Source organism: Artemia franciscana, chromosome 14, assembly GCF_032884065.1.
Source record: "Artemia franciscana chromosome 14, ASM3288406v1, whole genome shotgun sequence".
Classification (NCBI taxonomy): Eukaryota; Metazoa; Arthropoda; class Branchiopoda; order Anostraca; family Artemiidae; genus Artemia; species Artemia franciscana.
The window spans coordinates 13309637-13333451 of NC_088876.1; the positions used below are offsets into that span (position 1 = coordinate 13309637).

Below are 23815 nucleotides of genomic sequence, written 5' to 3' on the forward strand. Positions count from 1 at the left end.
CATTCTTATTTAATCGTTTGTAAAAGTTGTATTTTCTTTGCATCGATTCTTTGCATTAATTTCAACCTCATGCTTAAATATAGCCAAAAAATTAACCGATGATGTTTATCTTTTTTGGTACTTCCATCAACTATTTTCAGTAATAATTTCTATTAGTGCAGAGGATTATGCTTCTATGAGCATAAAAACAGATACGTGGTTTGAGGTATAGGAGTCAGGATCAGAGGCACACTTTTGTATAGACTTACTTGGACGTGGCCTAACCCGTTAATTCCCCTTTTTGGAAAAAAATGCTAGTCCTTTGATTTTTTTTGGGGGTTATATTAAATAATCACCACCTTCCGCCTAAAATTAAGCATGATTTGAAAGGACACTCCTTAAACTGATAATTAGTTATTAAATTATCTAGACCTAGGAAGAGCATTTTTAATTTAAAGGCATGTCACGTTTTCTGCTCATCCATCTTTACATATCTCTGTAGTTTTTTTTTTTTTTTTTTTTTTTTTTTTTTTTTTTTTTTTTTTTTTTTAATGGCTGACACTATGTTGCTATCTAATTATGCTACAAGCATACCTAGAAACTCCACTATTCTTTTCATTTGACTTCCTAGCGATTCCAGTTTGGCGAGTTTTTTTCTATTTAATGAAGCGGGGCTTGAATTTTTAAAGAGGTCAAAGTTTCCGTTTTATGAACAGGTGAGCGAGCAGGTTTATCTGTTCAACTATGATCATTTCTAATCATTTTTCCCCTGTTATTCTTAAAATCGTTTGGCTCCTTTTTCAAAAATTAGATTGATAATCTTTTACTTATCTCTAACTGCACAACCACCATATTTAAGAAACTTGTTTACCACACTACCTACGCCCTTTTCGTTATTGTTTTTTAATCCCTTTAGTCTCTGTTCTTCCACTGTCTCTGTCTCTAATTCTTTCTCGTAAAATAAATTTTTCGTTTCTTCCAAAGTGTCACAAACTTTTCAGTCTTTTCTGTATCATTTCCTGTAGCAGAAATCAGAAAGAGTAGGGGAAAGAGTCCTTTGATTTTTTTTTTTTTTTTGTTATATTAAATAATCACCACCTTCCGCCTAAAATTAAGCATGATTTGAAAGGACACTCCTTAAACGGATAATTAGCTATTAAATTATCTAGACCTAGGAAGATCATTTTTAATTTAAAGGCATGTCACGTTTCTGCTCATCCATCTTTACATATCTCTGTAGTTTTTTTTTTTTTTTTTTTTTTTTTTTTTTTTTTTTTTTTTTTTTTTTTTTTTTTTGACATGGCCGACACTATGTTGCTATCTAATTATGCTACAAGCATACCTAGAAACTCCACTATTCTTTTCATTTGATTTCCTAGCGATTCCAGTTTGACGAGTTTTTCCTATTTAATGAAGCGGGGCTTGAATTTTTAAAGAGGTCAAAGTTTCCGTTTTATGAACAGGTGAGCGAGCAGGTTTATTCTCTTCAACTATGATCATTTTTAATCATTTTTTCCTTTGATATTCTTACGGAAATAAATTTGAATCTTAGACAGGATGCTTACCTATAATTATTCAAACATTTCTTCGTCCAGATCCAGGTAGGTTCCTATAATAGGTCAAAATTCGTAAGTAAGTAAATTTCTTTTGAAAATAAATTCAATAAAGTACTGTTGGCGGTAAAAACAAACTGTTCCGTTGTATTCCTCTTATATTATTCCGGGGAAGAGTGAGAGAGAGAGAGAGAGAGAGAGAGAGAGAGAGAGAGAGAGAGAGAGAGAGAGAGAGAGAGAGAGAAGAGAGAGAGAGAGAGAGAGAGGTGGAGAACGGTTTATTAAACAACTTTCGCTGCTCCTGGATAATTTGCAGTTGCTCTTGGCTAATTTGCAGTTGCAAAAACATTAAAAACAAAAATTATGCATTGTTATACATAGACGTAAAAACAGGCACAAATGAATTATAATATCGGTTTGTCCGTGCACGTATAGGAATCAGTTTGGTTGGACTTCTGTCTGGTTCTGCTGTCAGGTCTGCGGGTAAGATGTCTCGATGGGCTGGGTCTAAAAGCAATGCTTGTCCAAATATCATGATGAGATCAAAGAGCATGGGAAACTATAAGAGGGGAAACTTCGGCGATTTAACACGGAAAGATAAGAGTTGAAAACTACTAGCACCAGACGCAGCGTAGTGGCTGGCGAAATCATTAAAATGTCTTTAAACAAGTAGAAAAAATTCAAGTCGAACTGGATAATCGGTAAAGGCCTAACTTAATAGTATTGAAAACTCATAAGTTCCCATACTCTTTGGGCCTGATCTGTATGTTTATATCACTTAAAGGTGAAATCTCACCTTTCAATTGCCTTGTTAACATAATTAGGCGTAATACATATTACTAGGCCTAATTATTTGTAGGCCTAGGTTTGACGAGGGCAAATCATGGCTAATTAATTAGGCTTAAAAAATGCCAAATTTCGCCAGGTGCTAGATGGCGTTGGTGATTTATTCTTTACACTAGCCCCAGTTTCCACTCTTATGAGTTACCAATGCTCTTTGGATGATATCACATAACCTTTGTTCTAGGCACCGAATGTTTAGTGTAATGAGTGCTTCTTGGTAAGAAATATCTCTAGAACCCAGGATAATCCTAACTGCCCTTTTTTGCACTGACTCTAGGTCGTACAGTGAAATGTCGGCCAGAAGCAATGTTTCAAGAAAAATAGACTATGTTTTTATTCCAAGTAACCAGTAGCCAACGCGACCAAGTTTTGATATATGTGACTATTCAAAAATTTTAAATTTTGTAAGGATATTGGTGGAAATGTTCTTGTATTAAAGTTTTGGAAATCCCTTTGAAACCCATCCTTACTCAATAGTAAGGATATGTAATTGGATGGGGAGTGAGTTATTTGTGCAGGCAATGTAGCAATTCTTAGTAACATTTTCCACCCAAGGCCGATCCAAAGAATAGCAATTTGAAATAATAAGATATTTCAAAACTGACTAAAGTTTTAATATTTTCGATGAAAATCACCAGAGAATCCATCCTTCCACTAACCTTAGGTGATTTAACGCTAACCCTGATTAATAGCAGTAGTCTCTTGCTAGGTGAAAGGTCGTAAAAATGGTCAAAATTTGGGCTTCTTTCCTAGATTTTAAATAGTAAATAGCAGACTAGGTTTACCAGTGAAGGTTTTTGGTTATAGCAAATGACAACTTCATATTCAAAAAGGTGTGAGCTATTATTTTAAAAATGGAAGACATCGACCTAAGTAAAATACACTCACTTCACCCCTTTGAAGATTGCTAGTACAGAGAGACAGGGTTTGATTTCTCAAAAAGCACTTTTCTATATTAAAGTTCCTCAGGTTTTCCAGGCGAGGCTGGTAAGACCGTTAAGGACCTGACTCTGTAATATATAAGCATATCTGTAAGAATCCTTTAACAAACGATGCACTCCTTTTAACGGGAGATCTTGAGAAGATTCCATCACTTATGTAGAGACAAGGTGAACACACTACTCGATGTTTTTTTATCCTTTTCCAATAATATAATAATTGTTTTTTTAATATTTTTTAAATTAAATTAATATTTTTTTTAATTAATAATTGTTTTTTTAAATAATGCTAGAAAATCCTGCGCCCCCTCCATTGAAAGTCTCTTCCCCCACGAGAAGTTCCTCCATGGAAAAATCCTCCCACTTACCCCCCCCCCCCCCTCAACTGTCCCACCCAAACCAAAAAAAATCCCTCTGAAAACGTCTGTACACTTCCCAGTAACCACTACTATATGCAAATACAGGTCAAAGTCTGTAACTTGCAGCCCCTCCCACGGGGACTGCGGGGGAGTAAGTCGTCCCCAAAGACATAGTTATTAGTTTTTTCGACTATGGTGAATAAAATGGCTATCTCAGAATTTTGATCCGATGACTTTGGGGGAAAATGAGCGTGGGAGGGGGCCTAGGTGCCCTCTAATTTTTTGGTCACTTTTAGGACACTAGAACTTTTAATTTCCGGTAGAATGAGCCCTTTCGTGACATTCTAGGACCACTGAGTCGATACGATCACCCCTGGGGAAAAAAAAAAAAAAAATAAACACGCATCCGTGATTTGTCTTCTGGCAAAAATGCGAAATTCCACATTTTTGTAGATAGGGGCTTGAAACTTCTACAACAAGGTTCTCTGATACGCTGAATCTGATGGTTTGATTTTCGTTAAGATCGTATGACTTTTAGGGGTGTTTCCCCCTATATTCTAAAATTAGGCAAATTTTCTCAGGATCGTAACTTTTGATGGGTAAGACTAATCATTATGAAACTTATATATTTAAAATCAGCATTAAAATGTGATTCTTTTGATGTAACTATTGGTATCAAAATTTCATTTTTTAGAGTTTCAGTTACTATTGAGCCGGGTCGCTCCTTACTATACAGTTTGTTACCACGAACTGTTTGATATATATATATGTATATATATATATATACATATATATATCTATATTTCTCGTGTTGTGCTGAAGATGGCCCTTAGACATAGGGCCAAAATATCCACTGAATTGAATTCCACTGTCTTGGAAAAAAAATCCCTATTGTTTGTACTTTGTGTTTGTTTGATATGGAGAGGCAGTTTGGTTTTCGTCGCTATTTTTAACATAAGAAGTTTGTATCATTCTGGAGAATGGTGGAAACTGACACCCAGGGAACGTGCGATTTTGATGTACATTAACCGTCAAATTCGATATCTTAGAACCCCTAGAGCGAAAGTTTCAAGGCCATACTTACTTAATGCGAACATAAAACGAACAGAATTAGAAAGCTACTACTACTAACGACAACTCACTGTAGCACGAAGCCGCCTGAGGCCAGCACAGCTACGCACGCTCTTTATTCATCCGTATATATTCGAAGCATCCCCCTTTACACCTTCCTAAGAAGTCGTAATTTTCATTAAGTCCATCCTTCCGATTTCTTCCCACCCTATTCGGGGACGGTCTTTTGAAGTCTGTCATCCTTCAATCCTTCATCCACAAAACGCGTCCTAGCCATCGCCACCTTTCTCTCATTATAGCCCTAGGAAGTGGGATCGAACCACTTTTTTGCTCAGCTTACTGTTTGAAATACGGTCAGTCTCACGGGTGACCAAATCTGTCCGTAGACAATTCCTCTGGAAAATAGCTAACAAATCTTCGCCGTCTTTCAGAGAGCCTATGTTTCAAAACCGTACCTGACCACTGTCATCACTATGGCGTCTAATACTCTGTGGTCCGCAGGCTCATTTTCCTTTTCATTCAATTTATTTTTTAACTCTAAGCAAAAAGAAGAACACCTTAAATATTTTTGCTGCGTTCAGCATGTTTACTAGTACTAGCAATTACTTAGTTCACTTACCTAGATAATTGAAGCTCACCACTTGATCGATCTTCTCGTTGCCCAACATCACCTTTTCACCTTTAATTATTCCAAGTCTTCAAGAGTCTTCAAAAAATAGTCATTTTGCTAGCATTTTCATCTAGGACACTCAAATCGTGAGCGTAATCTAGGTCCAAAAGAGTGTTACTTTTCCCGTTTATTCCATGCTCTTCCATGGTCTTTGACGTGGTCGTTGGGATCAAGTCCATCAAAATGATTCATATAAATTGGAATCAAATTAAACCCTGTTTAACTCCTGGTTCAGTTTGAAACTAGCTACTAACCTCATTTCCTGCTTTAACCGTAGCAGTGTCATTCTCGTATATAGCACTAATCACTTACCTGTATTTGTCTGGTATACCATACAAGGATAAGACCTTTGTTAAAGCTCACTATAAACTGAATCAGGCATTTTCTCATAATCTGTAAAACTGAGGACTAAAGGGGTGTGATGACTCGTGCACTTCTCAATTATTATTTTAAGAGTGAAATTCGGTGGATGCATCCTCTCCCTTTCCTAAAATCACATTATCCTTCGCTTAAAATTTTATCCGCAGCATCTATAGGACTAAGTTGTTCAATCATGCTAAGTAATTTGCTTCGTACAATAACCAAGCTAATGCTTCTGTAACTATAACACTCACTCTTATCACCTTCCTTTTAGAGGGGTTTAATTAAAGTTTTCCTAAAATCGCTTGGTACTTCTCCTTTTTCAAAAATTAGATTGATAATCTTTTACTTATCTCTAACTGCACAACCACCATATTTAAGAAACTTGTTTATCACACTACCTACGCCCTTTTCGTTATTGTTTTTTAATCCTTTTAGTACTGTCTCTAATTCTTCCTTGTAAAATAAATTTTTCTTTTCTTCCAAAGTGTCACAAACTTTTCATTCTTTTCGGTATCTTTTCCTGTAACAGAAATAAGAAAGAATAGGGAAATGTGAAATTCTTTAATTTTCTCAAAAAAGTAGTTATTGTGTGTCTTTTTTATGTTTTGTTTCTGACCAAGAGTGATTGCACCGATTCAGCTATCGAAGAGTATGGGAAGATGGCTTATTCAAACCGAGCTTTACGGTTTTGGTACCATTTTTAGATGGCAAAAGGGGTTGTGATATAGCAAACTATCATTTTTTTATTTTTTTTTGTACGAGAACTGTTTTTGCCTGAATAGAGACGAAGTGCTATAAAGTGAAAAGGCTGAAATGACCAATTGGCTCAGCACTATCGAATAACTATGAATATAACCTCCCACTTTCAGTGGTAATACTGCCGCGTGGATGCGCATTTGTCCGTTACTTGCAGTTAACACAAAATAAACAGTTGTTATACTAGATAATTTTTGTAAGCTTAAATCAACTAAGTTTATCAATTTTACCCTGGTTTCTCACTGTTGCGATTTCTCGTAAAAACGGCCGTTATTGCGTGATCTGTCAATTTTCTCGGTTTTTTTGCTAGTTTATGCTTCTCAACGACTCAACGGCTGCGGAAATATTTCTACTGAGCCGTTGAAAATCGCGTCCGTTATTCTGAATTGAAAGCTTTGTAGAACCATAAATTGCAAGTGACTGAGAAACTAATCATGTTTATCAGAAGTGTTCCATTAATATTCGGCAAACAACATGAGGGCTGTGTCCTTTTACTACAAGATTTTGATACTCAAGGCCTGGGAGAATATTTCTAGGCATTTCCTTGAAGATAAGAATTATCTTTTTCATTGGGTATAGCTGGCCTAACTTAATGTAGATTAGCCTTTTGAGTGTTTTCTCGACTTCTTGACTTCTTTTTAAATGTCTCATAAAATTGTTTGCTTTTCAACGCAAAAAATGTTTGAGCCAAAGGTTAGGCTTTGTTTACTTATGTAAACTGTTGTATAGTTGTGTAATCCTTTATCCAATAGCCCAACTTTTCAAAATATTCGCTGGGCCTTCAAATCACGTTTGGTGAGTTGAGGGTAGGAGAAAGTAAACCCCTCAGATTTCGGATTACCCTGAATATAATGTTTAAATGAGAACATCATTAAAAAAAAATTATTTCAAATATCGTCGTGACCTAAGCCAAATAGAAAAAAATTGAAAATTGCTCTGTCAAGCAGAATTTTTAAGCCCTCGGGTTGTTTTAAGGAATGAAAAACATTCACACCAGACAGAACTGCTTTTTTACTATTTTATTGCCAGAAAAACTCTGATTTCTGTCCAAATGAGGACAAATTAAATATGGACCAAGATATGTTGGGAGTTAACCCATCCAAAGCTATTGAAAACCCTTTTTTCTAAATCGTTCTGTCTCCTATGGTAAGTTGGCTTGCGGTAGTGGCTTTATATTTCCAAGGCCTAAAATTGAGAATTGACCAAAACTAGACTAAACTAGAAACTAATTTGTAGGAAAAATAGGAACAACATCACTCAAAAAACTAACAATTAATTACAATATTCCAGTTTGACTAAAGTATATATAAAAAAAAATAGAAACAGAACCACTAAAAAAAAAAGCCGTTTTTAAGTAAGATGTCTTGTTTTAGCTTAGGTAAAATAGTAATGCAGTGTCGATAATGAGAAACTTAGGGGGGATTCGATCCTTAAATCGATGAGAATATTAGATTTACATTGGAAAGATTTTAAGTAATTTCTTACGCAAAAATAGTGGTTGTTCATCTTCTCAGTAGCATATTGATTTAAACGAATTTACCAAATATATAACTGTTGTGTGCTTTCAGTAGACTTTCAAGTCTGATTTGAAAAATATGGTTAGCTCAAGGTACACAAGGTTATACCCTCAGACGAAGGGATTTTAGTGATCTTTACGGTGTTCAATCATTCAAAAAATTGGAGTTTGACACGTGTTTGCTTTGCTTTCAAAAGAAAGCAGATGTATTTATGAAATAGGAACTAGCAAATTCGGCCTTTACATTCATCCAACTTCGTATAAATAAGCAATAAACTAGTCTTGCTTGTGTTTTCTTTTCACCAACCGAATCTTCTTGATTAAGACATATATGCAGTAAATGATAAATATGAAAAATATTAGGAAGAATAAGTAAACGTCGAATAGGTGTCTCTGGAATCCATAAATGTGGCTTGTCTCAACTTTCATAAAGTCGACGTTGTCGTTTTCCAATACCATGTTTATGTAGTGCATTGCAGTTTGCTTCCAGTTCGTCAGTGGACTTTTTGCCATTTTTGAATATTTCTTTGCATTTTGACGATACCTGAAATGTAGTTAGTTTGAATAAGACTGATAAAGTTGTTAAAAGTAAAAGGAAAAAATACAAAGTACTCAACTCAGAATTATTTATTGTGGGATATTTAACCCGTTTGTTCAGGAATAGCCTACTTATATATGAGATGAGCCATTCTTCAGACTTTGAGCCCTTTCCCTTGAGGTTTCATGGGTAGCGCTACCAACCTTAGATTTAATGGATTTTCATTCGAAAGAGAGCCCTTTAGAAATTCTATGAATGTTGTTTTGACATTATTGCTCCTAGTATGAAAAAAGTAAAGCAAAAAGAAACGAGCCCGGATACGAAAAAGCTAAATTTCGTATTTTCGTTATTTAGGGCTGGAAAATTCTGTGGGTCTCGCGTATCTGGAATTTTCATGGTACAATTTTCATCAAAATCGGATTGGTTTCCGAGCAGTTACTCTGAAATTACTCAGATTTGCTTATGCTAATTATAATTGTGTTGCGGAGCAACACTACTGCTTTCGTAGTTTTTTTTTTTTTTTTTTTTTTTCACCGTGATCAGCGACCTGTAGCTCCGAAGTGGTAAGAGTTAAAAATTTGAGATTTTTCAGAGAGAAGGGACACGTGAAACAGAGTAAAAAAGTTCCAGAGAAGTTCCTAAAATTTCTAACAGTTTTCCATAAAAAAAATAAAACCGTTTTTTTCTTAGAAACTCTGCGTTCGATGTTTGGCGTCAAGTTAAGACGACCCTAGCTTCGGAAATAAACGTGTTAGAAATACAGTTATGCTGAACTCATGTAGAACTTTCATTTGTCTCTTCGAGAACCGGAGCACAAAATTCCGTAGCTCTTACAGATTTCCCAGAAATAATTTCGGAAAAGTCCATCTCGTTCTGATTTTTTTTTGGAATTTTCTCAAATTTTCGATTTTGATGTTTCTTATATTTTTATCGAGTAGTGCTATGAAAAGTATGCAAGAAGAAGTGAAGTGTTCTATATACCAAGTTGCTTCGTTCTCTAAGAAATAATTTCCGAAGTTTCGACGTTCTAGAGGTAACTTCTGTTCTGGACCAGCTAGAATTTTTTTCCAACGCGGTTCGACAGGTCTCGATCTCCTAACAACTGGAGCTTACAATAGTTTCTCCGAAATAAAATTCCTTCTTTGGGTTTTTCTATTTGGAAGTTTTGTCATGCCCTCGGGGCAATTTAAATTTTTTGGTGAATTTGGTTTGTTTTATATTTTCCTAGCTTAGACCATCAAAAGTTAAGCAGAAAACTATAAGACGTTATTTCCGTATCTCTTTCAGATTTCCCGGAAATAATTCCCGAAATGTGCGTCTCGAAACATAATACTTCGAATTGGCGTCAAGTTAAGACGGCCCTAGTTTCGCAAGTAAACGTTTTAGAGATAAAATAATTATGAACTCATATAGAACTTTTATTGATGTTTTCGAAAACTGAAGCATGAAATTCCGTAGCTCTTACAGATTTCCCGGAAATAATTCGGGAAAAGTCAATCTCGTTCCGATTTTTCTCGTTTATTTCTGGACCAGCTAAACATTTTACCAAACTCAGTTTAGTAGGAGCTTGAAATAAAACCATATCAAAGATGCTTCAAGATAACAATCGAAGCCGCATTAGAAAAATGTTCTCTGAAGGACACAATGGAGACTGTTGCTCTGCAACTGTGTCCCGTAGGGCACAGTTGCACGTGTTGCTCCGCAACTGTGCCCTAAGGAACAGGGCACAGTTGCTGCAACACTTCCCGTTGCACAGGCAACGGAGGTCTAGTTTATCGGTACCTTTAAACTTAATACAATATTGCTTACTTAGAATCAGCATAAAATGAAGGTTGTTTTGACTTGGGAAATAGTTTCCAAAATTCCCTTTTTTTAAGAGTTTTTTTTTTATATAGGCACGGATGACACTTTAATTACAGCTCATTATCATGATGTTTTTTTATAAAGACACATCAGACTGGTTTTGTATACAATAATTCAAAGAAGCCAATATTTTTTTATAAAGATTTATATTGGATTTGCCAATTCTATTAAAGATTCTTGAATTTTTTTTTACGCATATACACACTCTGACGATTATTCATTTTGTCTATAAACTTTCAGTCTAGTTGGAAAGTTGGCTGAATAATTTTCATTTTAGTCGATTTGTGTTTTAGTTATTTTATGTGCACCGTTATATCCATAAGGTTTGATAGTCTAAGTGTAAAGGGAGGCTAACTTTTGTGACTTGTTAAATCTGGAAGCTCTACCTTGGGTGATTTTATTGAAAAACTTCACGAAATGCTATTGTTAGTTTTAAGCTTGCCTATTCAATTTTCTTCATAAATGTACTCACTTTGGATCATATAAAACCGATTTGACGGCTTTGTCTATTTTCGTCTCCGTGATTCCTTTCCATTCAAGCAGACGCCCGTTTCCATTTCTTTCAATCCGTCGTACGTTATTGTCTTGATCTGCAAATACTGGTAGTCCTATTATTGGAACTCCATGGTAAATAGCCTCTTGCACCCCAATGAGACCACCGTGGCTCATATATATTCTTGCCTTAGGATGGCCCAATAAGTCGTTGAGTGAGGGTAGCCACTGCGAGAGGTACACGTTATCTGGTACTTCTCCGAATATTGAAATATTTTCCCACTTCCAAATTACGTGAAGTTTGTACCGTTTAAAGACATTAATGAAGGCTTCTTTCGTTTCTTGTGGCATTGAAGACATGACCAAACCTGTACCTAGTGAGAATATTGCAAATCCTTCATCTTCAGATCGGGCGATAAATGATTCGACATCCTGTAATGAGAAACGTAATTTAGAACAAGATTGGACAATCTATTCAGTTCTGTAGTGATTTAGAATAGTTAGTAATATATATATATATATATATATATATATATATATATATATATATATATATATATGTATGTATATATATGTATATATATGTATATATATATATATATATATATATATATATATATATATATATATATATATATATATATATATATATATATATATATATATGTTTATATATATATATATATATATATATATATATATATATATATATATATATATATATATATATATATATATATATATATATATATATATATATATATATATATATATATATATATATATATATATATATATATATATATATATATATATATATATATATATATATATATATATTCTAGTGTTGTGCTGAAGACGGTCCTTGGACATAGGGCCGAAATATCCACTTAATTGAATTCCACTGTATTGGAAAAAAATTGCCCTATTGTTTCTCAGTTGTTTTTGTTTGATATGGAAAGGCAGCGTGGTCTTCGTCGCTAATTACGTCTAGTAAGACCTATTTTAAACTGAGTCTGTGCTAGGTCGGGGTACTTGGCTCGACATGTGAACCATTAAGGAACTCAATAGATTTTTCGAGGCGTCAGCGTTAAAGTACTTCAATAACACTTAAACATATATTTTTGTAAGGAATTCTTTTGAAATAATCCTCAGTAGTACAAAATGGCAGAAAAATTTGCTATTGAATAATAAATGTCTTTAAGAAAACTTGGTTACACCAAACTAAAACATGCCTAAACACAACCCCCATACTGAAAACATCAACATCAAAGAAAATAGATAGGCCTACTAGATAAAATTAAACACAAATAGTAAATAGATAAATAGAGTTTTCGTAGTTATTCTGGGCCTCTCGCATGTTGTAATTATTTAGTTCCAGGTTGAACTCTACCTGTAAGCTGGCACACGGCCACAGTTTCCCCTATGTTGTGAAAAGCAGAGATTTTTTGTAGTGATTAGATCCTGAGTACGGTATGTGATCTAGGTCCAAAAAATCTAGGGATACAAATTTTATAATTTTGCAAAAGATTAAGAGCAAAATATATATCCTCTGGGCAGGAACAACTTCTTTTCTTTGATTCAAATAAAATAAAACATGACAGCCTCTCTCTGAGTAGTGTGGCTTTATATCATAATAACAGCCTAATTTTATGCCATGTTGTTTCTGACCGAAGAGATACTGAAACATTTTTATCGAATTTTGCAGAAGCTCTAAAAATATATACATAAATACAACCAGTGGATAAAGATCCACCAGAGAAATCTTTCTCACTTTGTAATTCATTTCTGAGAAAAATGTGAGACACGTCATATTGTTAATTGTTTGTGACGACATTAAATCCGAAAAGCTCAAAATTTATTTTAATCCCAACTTCTTAGTTCAAATTTTGCAGCCCATCAGCATACCCGTAATCCGATGTCTCACAGCCGCGAAAAACAAACATTAACTATTTTGGAAATGTTATTTTTGTTGGGAAAAAAAAAAATCTGCAAAAATATGAATCTAATATCTTATCATTTTAACGTGATTAATGAGTACTTTTCTGACTCCAATGGAGCTACGTGACACGGAACTACAATAAGATTAGCAGTGAGCCAACGAGAAGCTTGGACTTCTGCCTTAACATTCATGCCAGTAAATCCAAGGACTATTGAAAACTAAATAGTGAATGACCACACGCTCGAAGTCCTGCGCAGCTTCGTCTTTGTAATTAGTCCTCTGCAGCCCATTTGTGTTAACTTGAACGTTTAAGAGATATATTTTATTGAACAGTGGAAACAATCAAAAGTAACTTTTGGATTGTTTGACTTTCAACAGTGACCTTTTTTCTATCCTTTTTTATACCTTTAGAATATTTCACAAAGATTTTGGTTTCAATAGTTTATTTTGCGAATATTTTTGTAGTGCCAAAAAAAATAACATAATACTTTTTGGAGAGTCAAATAACCCCTAAGCATCTCAAAAACCGAATGCTATATTAGGAAAGTGAATGAACTTATCAGTCTAATGTGCTGTATATCAGCTTGTTTTAGGTTTGGTCATGGTTCTTTACTTTTCTTTGAAACGTTTTTCTTTTAAAAAGATTTTTTTGTTGATGTTTTTTCGTTTTTTTACATCACTTAGTTCTATCATTGATCAATTGTTGGAATATTTATAAAGCTTCCTCGGTTTTTCTGCTCCAGAACTAAAATCTTGAATTGTCGGCAAAATTTTGAATTTTTGTGTGCAATTTTTTTTTTAATAGTTTCTCTACTTAGTTTAGTTTTGCCCAGTGTGGAAATCAAGCGGTGTAAGCCTAACCTGCCATAAGAGTTACCACAAGTAAGGGTTGGGCTATCGCCCCCAGAAAACCAAGGCCAGTGTTATTTGCACTATACTGAATATGACATGAGTTATGACTAAGATAAGGGATCAAATAAAGTATACTGAAAGCCACAAAACGGCTATGTACACGAAAACGTACAAATAATATAAACGTACATCCAGATTTGTTTCCTTAATATTGTTTCTCAATGGTGGTCTTTTGGCCCTATCTACATCCCCTGGAAATATCAAATGCATGCAGTAGAGAAACAGACCGATTTTTTTCTGCCAAAAAATCGATTCTGCATTACCTATATCTGTTCCGAACTTTCGAAGTTTAATGCCGACTAGAAAAACACAATTTTAGGCCCATTTTGGTGTGTCAAGAATCGATACAATTTTTTTTTTTAATAGTTTCTCTACTTAGTTTAGTTTTGCCCAGTGTGGAAATCAAGCGGTGTAAGCCTAACCTGCCATAAGAGTTACCACAAGTAAGGGTTGGGCTATCGCCCCCAGAAAACCAAGGCCAGTGTTATTTGCACTATACTGAATACGACATGAGTTATGAATAAGATAAGAGATAAAATAAAGTATACTGAAAGCCACAAAACGGCTATGTACACGAAAACGTACAAATAATATAAACGTACATCAGCGTTGTCTACTCTTCCAAATTCTTATCACATAGAAAATACATTAGTGAATCACACAAGTGAAACACTTCATTTAATCTTTAACGTGAGATTTCCTTTTATTGAACACATTTTCAAGATACCTCCCTGTTCTACAGACAAATTATTGGCACGTACTTTTTAAGACATCTTCTACTGCTACTAACAACTCACCGCAGCACCAAGCCGCCCGAGGTCAACACAGTTACGGATGCTCCTCCTCCATCTCTATCTATTCAACGCCTCCCTGTTTACACCCTTTCCCATATCCCTTTAATCTTTACTTGCGACATCCTCACACTCCAATCCAGATTTGTTTCCTTAATATTGTTTCTCAATGGTGGTCTTTTGGCCCTATCTACATGCCCTGGAAATATCAAATGCATGCAGTAGAGAAACAGACCGATTTTTTTCTGCCAAAAAATCGATTCTGCATTACCTATATCTGTTCCGAACTTTCGAAGTTTAATGCCGACTAGAAAAACACAATTTTAGGCCCATTTTGGTGTGTCAAGAATCGATACAATTTTTTTTTTTAATAGTTTCTCTACTTAGTTTAGTTTTGCCCAGTGTGGAAATCAAGCGGTGTAAGCCTAACCTGCCATAAGAGTTACCACAAGTAAGGGTTGGGCTATCGCCCCCAGAAAACCAAGGCCAGTGTTATTTGCACTATACTGAATACGACATGAGTTATGAATAAGATAAGGGATAAAATAAAGTATACTGAAAGCCACAAAACGGCTATGTACACGAAAACGTACAAATAATATAAACGTACATCAGCGTTGTCTACTCTTCCAAATTCTTATCACATAGAAAATACATTAGTGAATCACACAAGTGAAACACTTCATTTAATCTTTAACGTGAGATTTCCTTTTATTGAACACATTTTCAAGATACCTCCCTGTTCTACAGACAAATTATTGGCACGTACTTTTTAAGACATCTTCTACTGCTACTAACAACTCACCGCAGCACCAAGCCGCCCGAGGTCAACACAGTTACGGATGCTCCTCCTCCATCTCTATCTATTCAACGCCTCTCTGTTTACACCCTTTCCCATATCCCTTTAATCTTTACTTGCGACATCCTCACACTCCAACCGAGGACGGCCTGCTTAATGTTAAACCCTAGACGGTTGACCAAAAAGGACAATCTTTGGCAATATGTTATTCTTCATCCGCAGAAAATGCCCTAGCCATCTCAACCTTTCTCTCATTATAGCCTTAGAAAGCAGGATTGAACCACACTTTTAGTACAGCCCACTGTTTGAAATACAGTCAGTCAGTTGGGTACGCAAAACAATCCGTTGACAGTTTTTCTGGAAAACCTATAGCAAATCATCCTCGGTTCTTCGGAGCGTCCATACTTCAGAACCATATTTGCCCACTGTCATCAGTGTAGCTTCCAATATTCTAATCTCGGTTCGTACACTTATCTTCCGATTCTTCCAAACTTTTTTCAGCTGTGAAAAAACACCCTGGGCCTTGGTTATTCTACTTTTAACATCTTCTCCGCACCCATCGTCTTTACTAATAATGCTACCAAGGTAAGTGAAGCTGTCCATTAGATCGATCTTTTCGTTACACAACGTCACCTTTTCGTATTTAATTATTCCTAGCCTTAGCGACTAAGTCTTCTTAACATTAATTTTCAAACCTATTCTAGCACCCTGAACTTGCAAACCTCCAAAAGTTTATTAATTTTGCTCACACTTTCATGTAGGATGCTTAAATCATCATTATAATCTAAGTACAGGAATGATTTTCTTCCTCGTTTGATTCCAATTTCTCCCATTGCCTTTCCTGTGCTCCTAAGGACAAAGATCACCAAAATGATATATGGGGATAGCAATGGGGGATAGATAATGATAAATGGGGATAGAACACAACCCTTTGTAACTCCTGATTTAATCCGAAACCAGCTACTAACCTCAATTCCTAGATAAACCGCAGCAGTGTTATTCTCGAACATAGCCCTCATCTCTTAAATGTATTTGTTTGGTATACCATACAAGGATAAGACCTTCGGTAAAGCTCTTCTATCAGCTGAATTGAACGCTGGCTCATAATGTACAAAAATGAAGACTAAAGGTGTTTGATGACTAAGGCACTTCTCAATTATTAACTTAAGTGTGAAATTTTGGTCGACACATCCTCTACCCTTTCTAAAACGGCACTTTTCTTCTCTTAAAACATCGTTTACTACATATCTAAGTCTAAAAAGTATCATCATACTGTGTAATTTGCTACCTACAGAAACCAGACTGATCCCTCCATAATTACCACGCTCACTTTTATCTCCTTTCTTATACAGTGGTTTAATTAGGGTTTTTCTAAAATCACTATGTGCTTGTCCTTTTTCAAAAATCGTATTTACAATCTTCAGTAACTTATTTCTAACCTCACAGCCACAATATTTAAGAAACTCATTTACCACACTATCAGCACCCGGGGCTTTATTATGTTTTAATCCTTTTAGTACTTTCACTAATTGTTCCTCAAAAAATAAATATCCCTTCACATCCAAGGTGCCACAAACTTTTTTATTTTCCTCTATATCTTTTCCTATAACTCTATCCCGGTGTAGCACATTCTCAAAATGTTCTGCCAATCTCTCTTTAACTCTTTCCTTATCACTAATTGTGGCCCCATTTCTATCTTTAACTGAGACAAGACTAGATTGACTACTCCCTCTCAATTTATTAACATGCCAGTGCAATATTTTACTATTATGCCCTCTAGATTCATCTTCCAGATCCTTCGGCAATGTTATCCTTGGCCCCCAATTCACACCTCCTTATTCATATGTTAGTGCTTTCTGCTCTTTCTTTACATTCGTTTTATTTTCATATGACCTATCACTCAGATAATTCTTTTACAAGCCCCTTCTCCTCTTTATTAAACATTAAGCATTTTCACTTATATTCCTTGCTGGATTTATGCTTTCTTCCCTAAGACACCATCAGCAACTTCACAAAGTATTTTTCTAAAATTATTCCATCCATCTTCTATTTTGTCAAATTTTAAACTCTGCAGTTTAGTATTCAACTGTTCCTCGAAAGTTTCTCTCAAATTTCCATCCTGGAGTCTACCAACGTCATAGATTCCCGGAAGGTAGTTAGACTTCCGAAATTTCAGCTTTAAATTAATCCTAGACACTACTAGCAGGTGATCTTTACTTTTTAACATCAACAACAGCACTCCAATATACCCTAATGTCTTGTATTGATATTGCGAGTCTTGGTTTACAATAGCATAATCAATAAGGTTAGCTGTCTTACCATCATGTGAATATTGCAGCAATTTGTAGTCATTACTATTTTCTTTTTCTAGTCATCATGAGGCCTACTACCTGTCTATTGTATATCACTCAATTTCATGTTTCTTACCCCTTGGATATGAGTTTAAGACATCTGGAAGTATCAGATCAATTTTTCCAAATATACTTTCTCTTATCGTAGAGAGTCCTTGGCACTATTTCAAGCAATGTGCCAAATCCTCCTCCCCATCTTTGCAAAGCGGGCAAGCACAATTATCTTCTTTACAAATCTTTCTTTTGCAAATGTTATTAATTTTGTCCTAATTGGAAGGTAATTATCCCTGAGTTGCATTCAGTAACTGAGATATCTAGCTGGTAAATACAGCTGAAGGTAGAGCTCCAGCCCATGAGTGTTAGAACTAGTTTTGGCTCGTTTTGAGTTTGACTCGGTTATTTATTGTAATTTCGGTCCGTTTTGAGTTTCATGTATTTATTGATGGTGATTTGTGGTAGTTTTACACTTGGAAGATTATTTGACTCTATTTCTTCTCATTTTTGGCTTAATGGAGCTCTTTACTTTTCTTTGAAAAACTTGTTTCGTGGAAAAATTATTTTGAACTAATACTTTCAAAAAGAACATTCATCTTTCCTATTAGTTCGACGGTATGGAAAAGTTTCGTGATGACAGTACTTTGGGTTTTGACTACTAAAATACCGCTAATTTATTTAATGGTGCTATAACTGCCACCCAAAAATGGAAACTTTTAAATTAAAATAGTTTAATTTCAACAAAAAATCTATGTAATGAGAAAACACACGAACCCTCGCCCAGGTCGTCAAGTATGTGTTTGTGTGTTGTTGTATTGTTTTGTTTGTTTGTTTTTGTAAAGACTGCCAAATAAGGATTGGAAATGACTACAAAAAAAATTAATATTCATGCAATTTAGTATTCTTAAAAACTTCTGTTTTTCAATTATACAAGTAACTACGCAAATATTCAATACTCGATTAATAAAAGCTGTAGTTGGAGTTCACCTTAGTTTAAGTAGACATCGACTATACTTTAGAAACAAATTACGGATAAACATCCTTTTTTGTTCATCAACAGTGAAGATACATGCCCATTTTGTTTCCTCTTTTTTTGTTTCAAACAGTTCGTGGTAACGAACTGCAGTAAGGAGCGACCCGGCTCAATAGTAACCAGAACTCTAAAAAACGGAACTCTGATACAAATAGTTACATCAAAAGAATCGCATTTTAATGCTGATTTTAAATACATTCAACGCCCTGCTCTTTACGCTAAAGTTTTTACTGTTTTAAAAGGTAAAGTTGAGAGAAAGAGTCAAACTTTAGCGTAAAGAGCAGGGTGTTGAAGAGGGAACAGCCCCTTTCGTATACGGGGTAATTTCTGTTCGTTTTAAGTTTTAATGTCGCTCCTTACTTCAGTTAAAAAAAAAAAACTTTTTTTTAATTTAATATCACCTAAGAACAGCCTGTTTCCACGCCTCCAGTAACTACATAAATAGGATGTATATGATGGCCAAGGTAAAATAAAAGATTTTTTTTGTTATTCTTTCTTAGCCAATACTTATCAAACAGTTCGTGGTAACGAACTGTAGTAAGGAGCGACGCGGCTCAATAGTAAATGAAACTCTAAAAAAAGGAATTTTGATGCTAAAATATACATCAAAAGAATCAGATTTTCATGCTGATTTTAAATATATAAGTTTCATCAAATTTAGTCTTTGTCATCAAAAGTTACGAGCCTGAATTTTAACGGTGAAGATACATGCCCATTTTGTTTCCTCTTTTTTTGTTTCAAACAGTTCGTGGTAACGAACTGTAGTAAGGAGCGACCCGGCTCAATAGTAACCAGAACTCTAAAAAACGGAATTTTGATACAAATAGTTACATCAAAAGAATCGCATTTTAATGCTGATTTTAAATACATTCAACGCCCTGCTCTTTACGCTAAAGTTTTTACTGTTTTAAAAGGTAAAGTTCAGAGAAAGAGTCAAACTTTAGCGTAAAGAGCAGGGTGTTGAAGAGGGAACAGCCCCTTTCGTATACGGGGTAATTTCTGTTCGTTTTAAGTTTTAATGTCGCTCCTTACTTCAGTTAAAAAAAAAACTTTTTTTTTAATTTAATATCACCTAAGAACAGCCTGTTTCCACGCCTCCAGTAACTACATAAATAGGATGTATATGATGGCCAAGGTAAAATAAAAGATTTTTTTGTTATTCTTTCTTAGCCAATACTTATCAAACAGTTCGTGGTAACGAACTGTAGTAAGGAGCGACGCGGCTCAATAGTAAATGAAACTCTAAAAAAAGGAATTTTGATGCTAAAATATACATCAAAAGAATCAGATTTTCATGCTGATTTTAAATATATAAGTTTCATCAAATTTAGTCTGTGTCATCAAGAGTTTACGAGCCTGAATATTTGCCTTATTTTAGAAAATAAGGGAAAACACCCCCTAAAAGTCACAGAATCTTAACGAAAATCACACCATCGCATTTGGCGTATCAGAGAACCCTACAGCAAAATTTCGTATTTTTTGCCAGAAGACAAATCACGGGTGCGTGTTTATTTGTTTGTTTGTTTTTTTTTTGTTTTTTTTCCCAGGGGTCATCGTATCGACCAAGTGGTCCTAGAATGTCGCAAGAGGGCTCATTCTAACAGAAATGAGAATTTCTAGTGCCCTTTTTAAGTGACCAAAAAATTGGAGGGCACCTACGCCCCCTCCCACGCTCATTTTTTCTCCAAAGTCAACAGATCAAAATTTTGAGATAGCCATTTTGTTCCGCATAGTCAAAAACCATAATAACTATGTCTTTGGGAATGACTTACTCCCCCACAGTCCCTGGGGGAGGGGGCTGCATGTTACAAACTTCGACCAGTGTTTACATATAATAAGGTTATTCGCAAGTGTACAGTCGTTTTCAGGGGATTTTTTTTTTGGTTTTTGGGGGTGGGGTTGAGGGGAGGGGGCTATGTGGGAGGATCTTTTCTTGGAGAAATATGTCATGCGGGAACAGAAATTCAATGAAAAGGGCGCAGAATTTTCCAAAATTACTATAAAAAAAACAATGAAAAAATAAAAATGGAAAAGTTTTTTTTCAATTGAAAGTAAAGAGTAGCATTGAAACTTAAAAACGAACAGAGATTATTACGCATATGAGGGGTTCTAAATACTTTAGCATAAAGAGTGAGGTATTTAGGAGGAGATAAATACCTCGCTCTTTATGCTATAGTATTTTAGTAATTTCAACTATTTATTCTACGGCCTTTCTGATTCAGGGGTCATTCTTAAAGAATTGGGACAAAACTTACGATTTAGTGTAAAGAAACGAAGTATTAACGAGGGTACAAACCCCCTCATATACATATAAAAATTAAAGAATATAAAAGTTTGTTACGTAAGTTAATTCTTAAGTTACGTATATTTTTACTAATAAAGAAAAATCGTTCAAAATTAAAATTTATAGTTGCCTTTTTATGTAACCGAAAAAAATTGCATGGCAACTAGGCCTCCTTCCCCATCCCTTATTTCTCAAAATCGACCGATCAAAAACTAAGAGAAAGCCATTTAGCCAAAAAAGGAATTAATATGCAAATTCATTTTAATAATTTATGTGTGGAGAGCCAAAATCAAACACACATTAATTCAAAAATGTTCAGAATTACATAAAAAAAACTAGTTTTTTTTAACTGAAAGTAAGGACCGACATTAAAACTTAAAACGAACAGAAATTACTCCGGATATGAATGAGTTGTCCCCTCCGCAATCCCTCGCTCTTTACGCTAAAGTTTGACGCTTTGCCACAATTCTGCTTTTTAAAACAATTAAAAGCTTTAACGTAAAGAGCGAGGGATTGCGGGGGGGACAACTCATTTATATACGGAGTAATTTCTGTTCGCTTTAAGTTTTAATGTCGCTCCTTACTTTCATTTAAAAAAAACTAGTTTTTTTTATGTAATCCAACTATGCCTTATAATTAGGGGTGGTCATGGATCTGAAGTCACTTGAATATGTACTGATGCTAAAATAGCGATTAAAGTGCTGGTAATCCGAAAAAGGAATGATGTACTGTATGAATTCGTTACTCGTTTGGCGAGTTGTTGTAAAAGGGTCCTAAAAAGAGTTTTAGCGACCAAGAAAGCTTAAAAGCTCTAATTCAAAGGACAGTCATAAAAAAGTTCAAAAATACTTATTGGATCTAAAATCACTTGTAAAGTTTCTTCTGTATAATTTATATTCATTTTGCTACAATGGTGGAGTGAAGAAATAGCTTCAGACGGATTTAAGTAATCTCAGAATTTAGCCTTTGCAAGTCATGTCGCCTCTGCAAGTCATATTAATTAACGCCAATTCGCGAAACTGTAGGAAGAGGACAAGGATTTTCTTAATTTGTTAATTTCAAAAATCATGGGGGGAAGGGATTATTTTCGTCTTTTTGTTTGTTAATGAAAAAGTGCATAAAAGCTATTTCAAAATCTAGGGCGGTAACTGCCCTCCTATCTCTGCCTCCCTAACTGATGTCATAGTTGGGTTCTTTCAGTCTTCAGTTTGAGATCTTTTTACTCTAAATTTAAAATTTTGTTTATCATAGGCGTTGAGAGTACAGCTCGTCTCGTCTCGTCTCTCTCTCTCTCTCTCTCTCTCTCTCTCTCTCTCTCTCTCTCTCTCTCTCTCTCTTCTCTCTCTCTCTCTCTCTCTCCTCTCCCTCTCTCTCTCTCTCTCTCTCTCTCTCCTCTCTCTCTCTCTCTCTCTCTCTCTCTCCATCTCTCTCTCTCTCTCTCCTCTCCCTCTCTCTCCTCTCTCTCTCTCTCTCTCTCTCTTCTCTTCTTCCTCTCTTCTAGATTGTTCTTTGTCTCATTTAGCAGTTTGGATCTTGTGATTTTTTTTTTTAACTGAGCGCAGAATAAGCAAGGAAAGCTCATACCTTAGGGAGAGGTTTTGGAGGCTTGCATGTCATAGCTCCGATTTTAACGTAATTCGGTGGTATTGGATGAGGTTCCGTGATTATATCGTCGAAGTTGCCCAGGATAAGGGCGGTTCTTCCTCTTTCTATCTCCAAAAATGGAGGCACACCTGGTACATGCTCACCTAGCATTTTTTCAACTTTCATAATGTCTCTCTGTCGGAAGGCTCTAGCCATTTCTCCGAAAACAAATTGCTGAACTCGATCTAAAAAACCAAATGGAGGGCTTTTGGTTGTTGTCATGAATGAATATAGTGAGTAGTCGAATTGTTGTCCTACAGCGTGGAAGTTATGGTGCACATTGGGCACACTTGCTAAATACACTAATTGTGTGTCCCATAGGTGTACAAATCCTAGTGCAAACTCGTTAAGCACCGAGTCAATGATAACTAAGTCTACTGTACTATTGAGTAGTTGTTGGAAATCGGGATTATTCCAAGTTTTCTCAAAACCTTCCGTTAGTAGTTTCGGAAATGTTTCAAGCATTGCTTCAATTGGTATTATAAACTCACTTTTTAGTCGTTTGGTAAGGTATGAGTCAAACACAACATTAAGTTGCATTCCAATATTGATTTCCTTAAATAGGGGCACAGAACGAGCTGGAAATGATGTTATTACTGTCACATCGTGGCCTTTTTTAACTAATAGTTCGAATAAAGGCTCAGCAACATACTTGTGACTAGGGGTTCCACTACACGAAAAGGCTACTATCCTAGCTGCACTTGAAAAATTCACTAGAGTCATGAAAATGAACCAACTTAAGTCCATATTGTACTTATCAGGATGTTAACTATATCACTACCAACACAGCCTCTTTGTCTTCATTATACAATACTGAAAATATTGATTTAAATTAATATCTCTATCCTCGGCCTTTTGCTAAGAACAGGTTACCTTGGCGGGCTCACTCTTGAGTTGTTTAGAACAGAGAATATGGTGAAACTAACGTAGTTTCTATCTCAGTTTTTTGTATCTGATCCAATTTCTGATTTAATCGATCATTCCAGACAAAAATGGAACTGGTAGTGAATTATAAGCGAGCAAATTCACCTCTGACCGCTGAGTTTGAAAACATCATCAATAGTTAACCTCGTATTGCTGTTAACCTCGCTTCATAATTTATAGCTTGTTTACAGAGCTGGTTC

At 35.2% G+C, this 23815-nt stretch overlaps 2 protein-coding genes across 3 annotated transcripts in view; one reads left to right on the plus strand and one right to left on the minus strand.

Moving 5' to 3' along the window:
* The window catches only part of LOC136035338 (F-box/LRR-repeat protein 5-like), a gene marked incomplete at its 5' end in the record, with an annotated part of 100694 nt that overhangs the window by 55632 nt on the left and 21247 nt on the right, over positions 1-23815 (plus strand).
* LOC136035339 (UDP-glycosyltransferase UGT5-like) lies at positions 8227-23737 on the minus strand. The gene is made up of 3 exons (XM_065717079.1): positions 22632-23737; positions 10922-11373; positions 8227-8592 (listed from the first exon to the last, which is right to left on the minus strand). Exons 1-3 carry the CDS (start codon positions 23436-23438, stop codon positions 8325-8327), a joined length of 1527 nt encoding a protein of 508 aa, XP_065573151.1. The 5' UTR covers positions 23439-23737; the 3' UTR covers positions 8227-8324.

Coding starts and splice junctions, on each gene's coding strand:
- LOC136035339 (XM_065717079.1), bottom strand. CDS start 23,438: ATGGACTTAAGTTGGTTCATTTTCATGACTCTAGTGAATTTTTCAAGT. Junction 11,374..22,631: donor CTCCAAAACCTCTCCCTAAG/GTATGAGCTTTC, acceptor TTCTCATTACAG/GATGTCGAATCATTTATCGC. Junction 8,593..10,921: donor TCGGTTTTATATGATCCAAA/GTGAGTACATTT, acceptor ACTACATTTCAG/GTATCGTCAAAATGCAAAGA.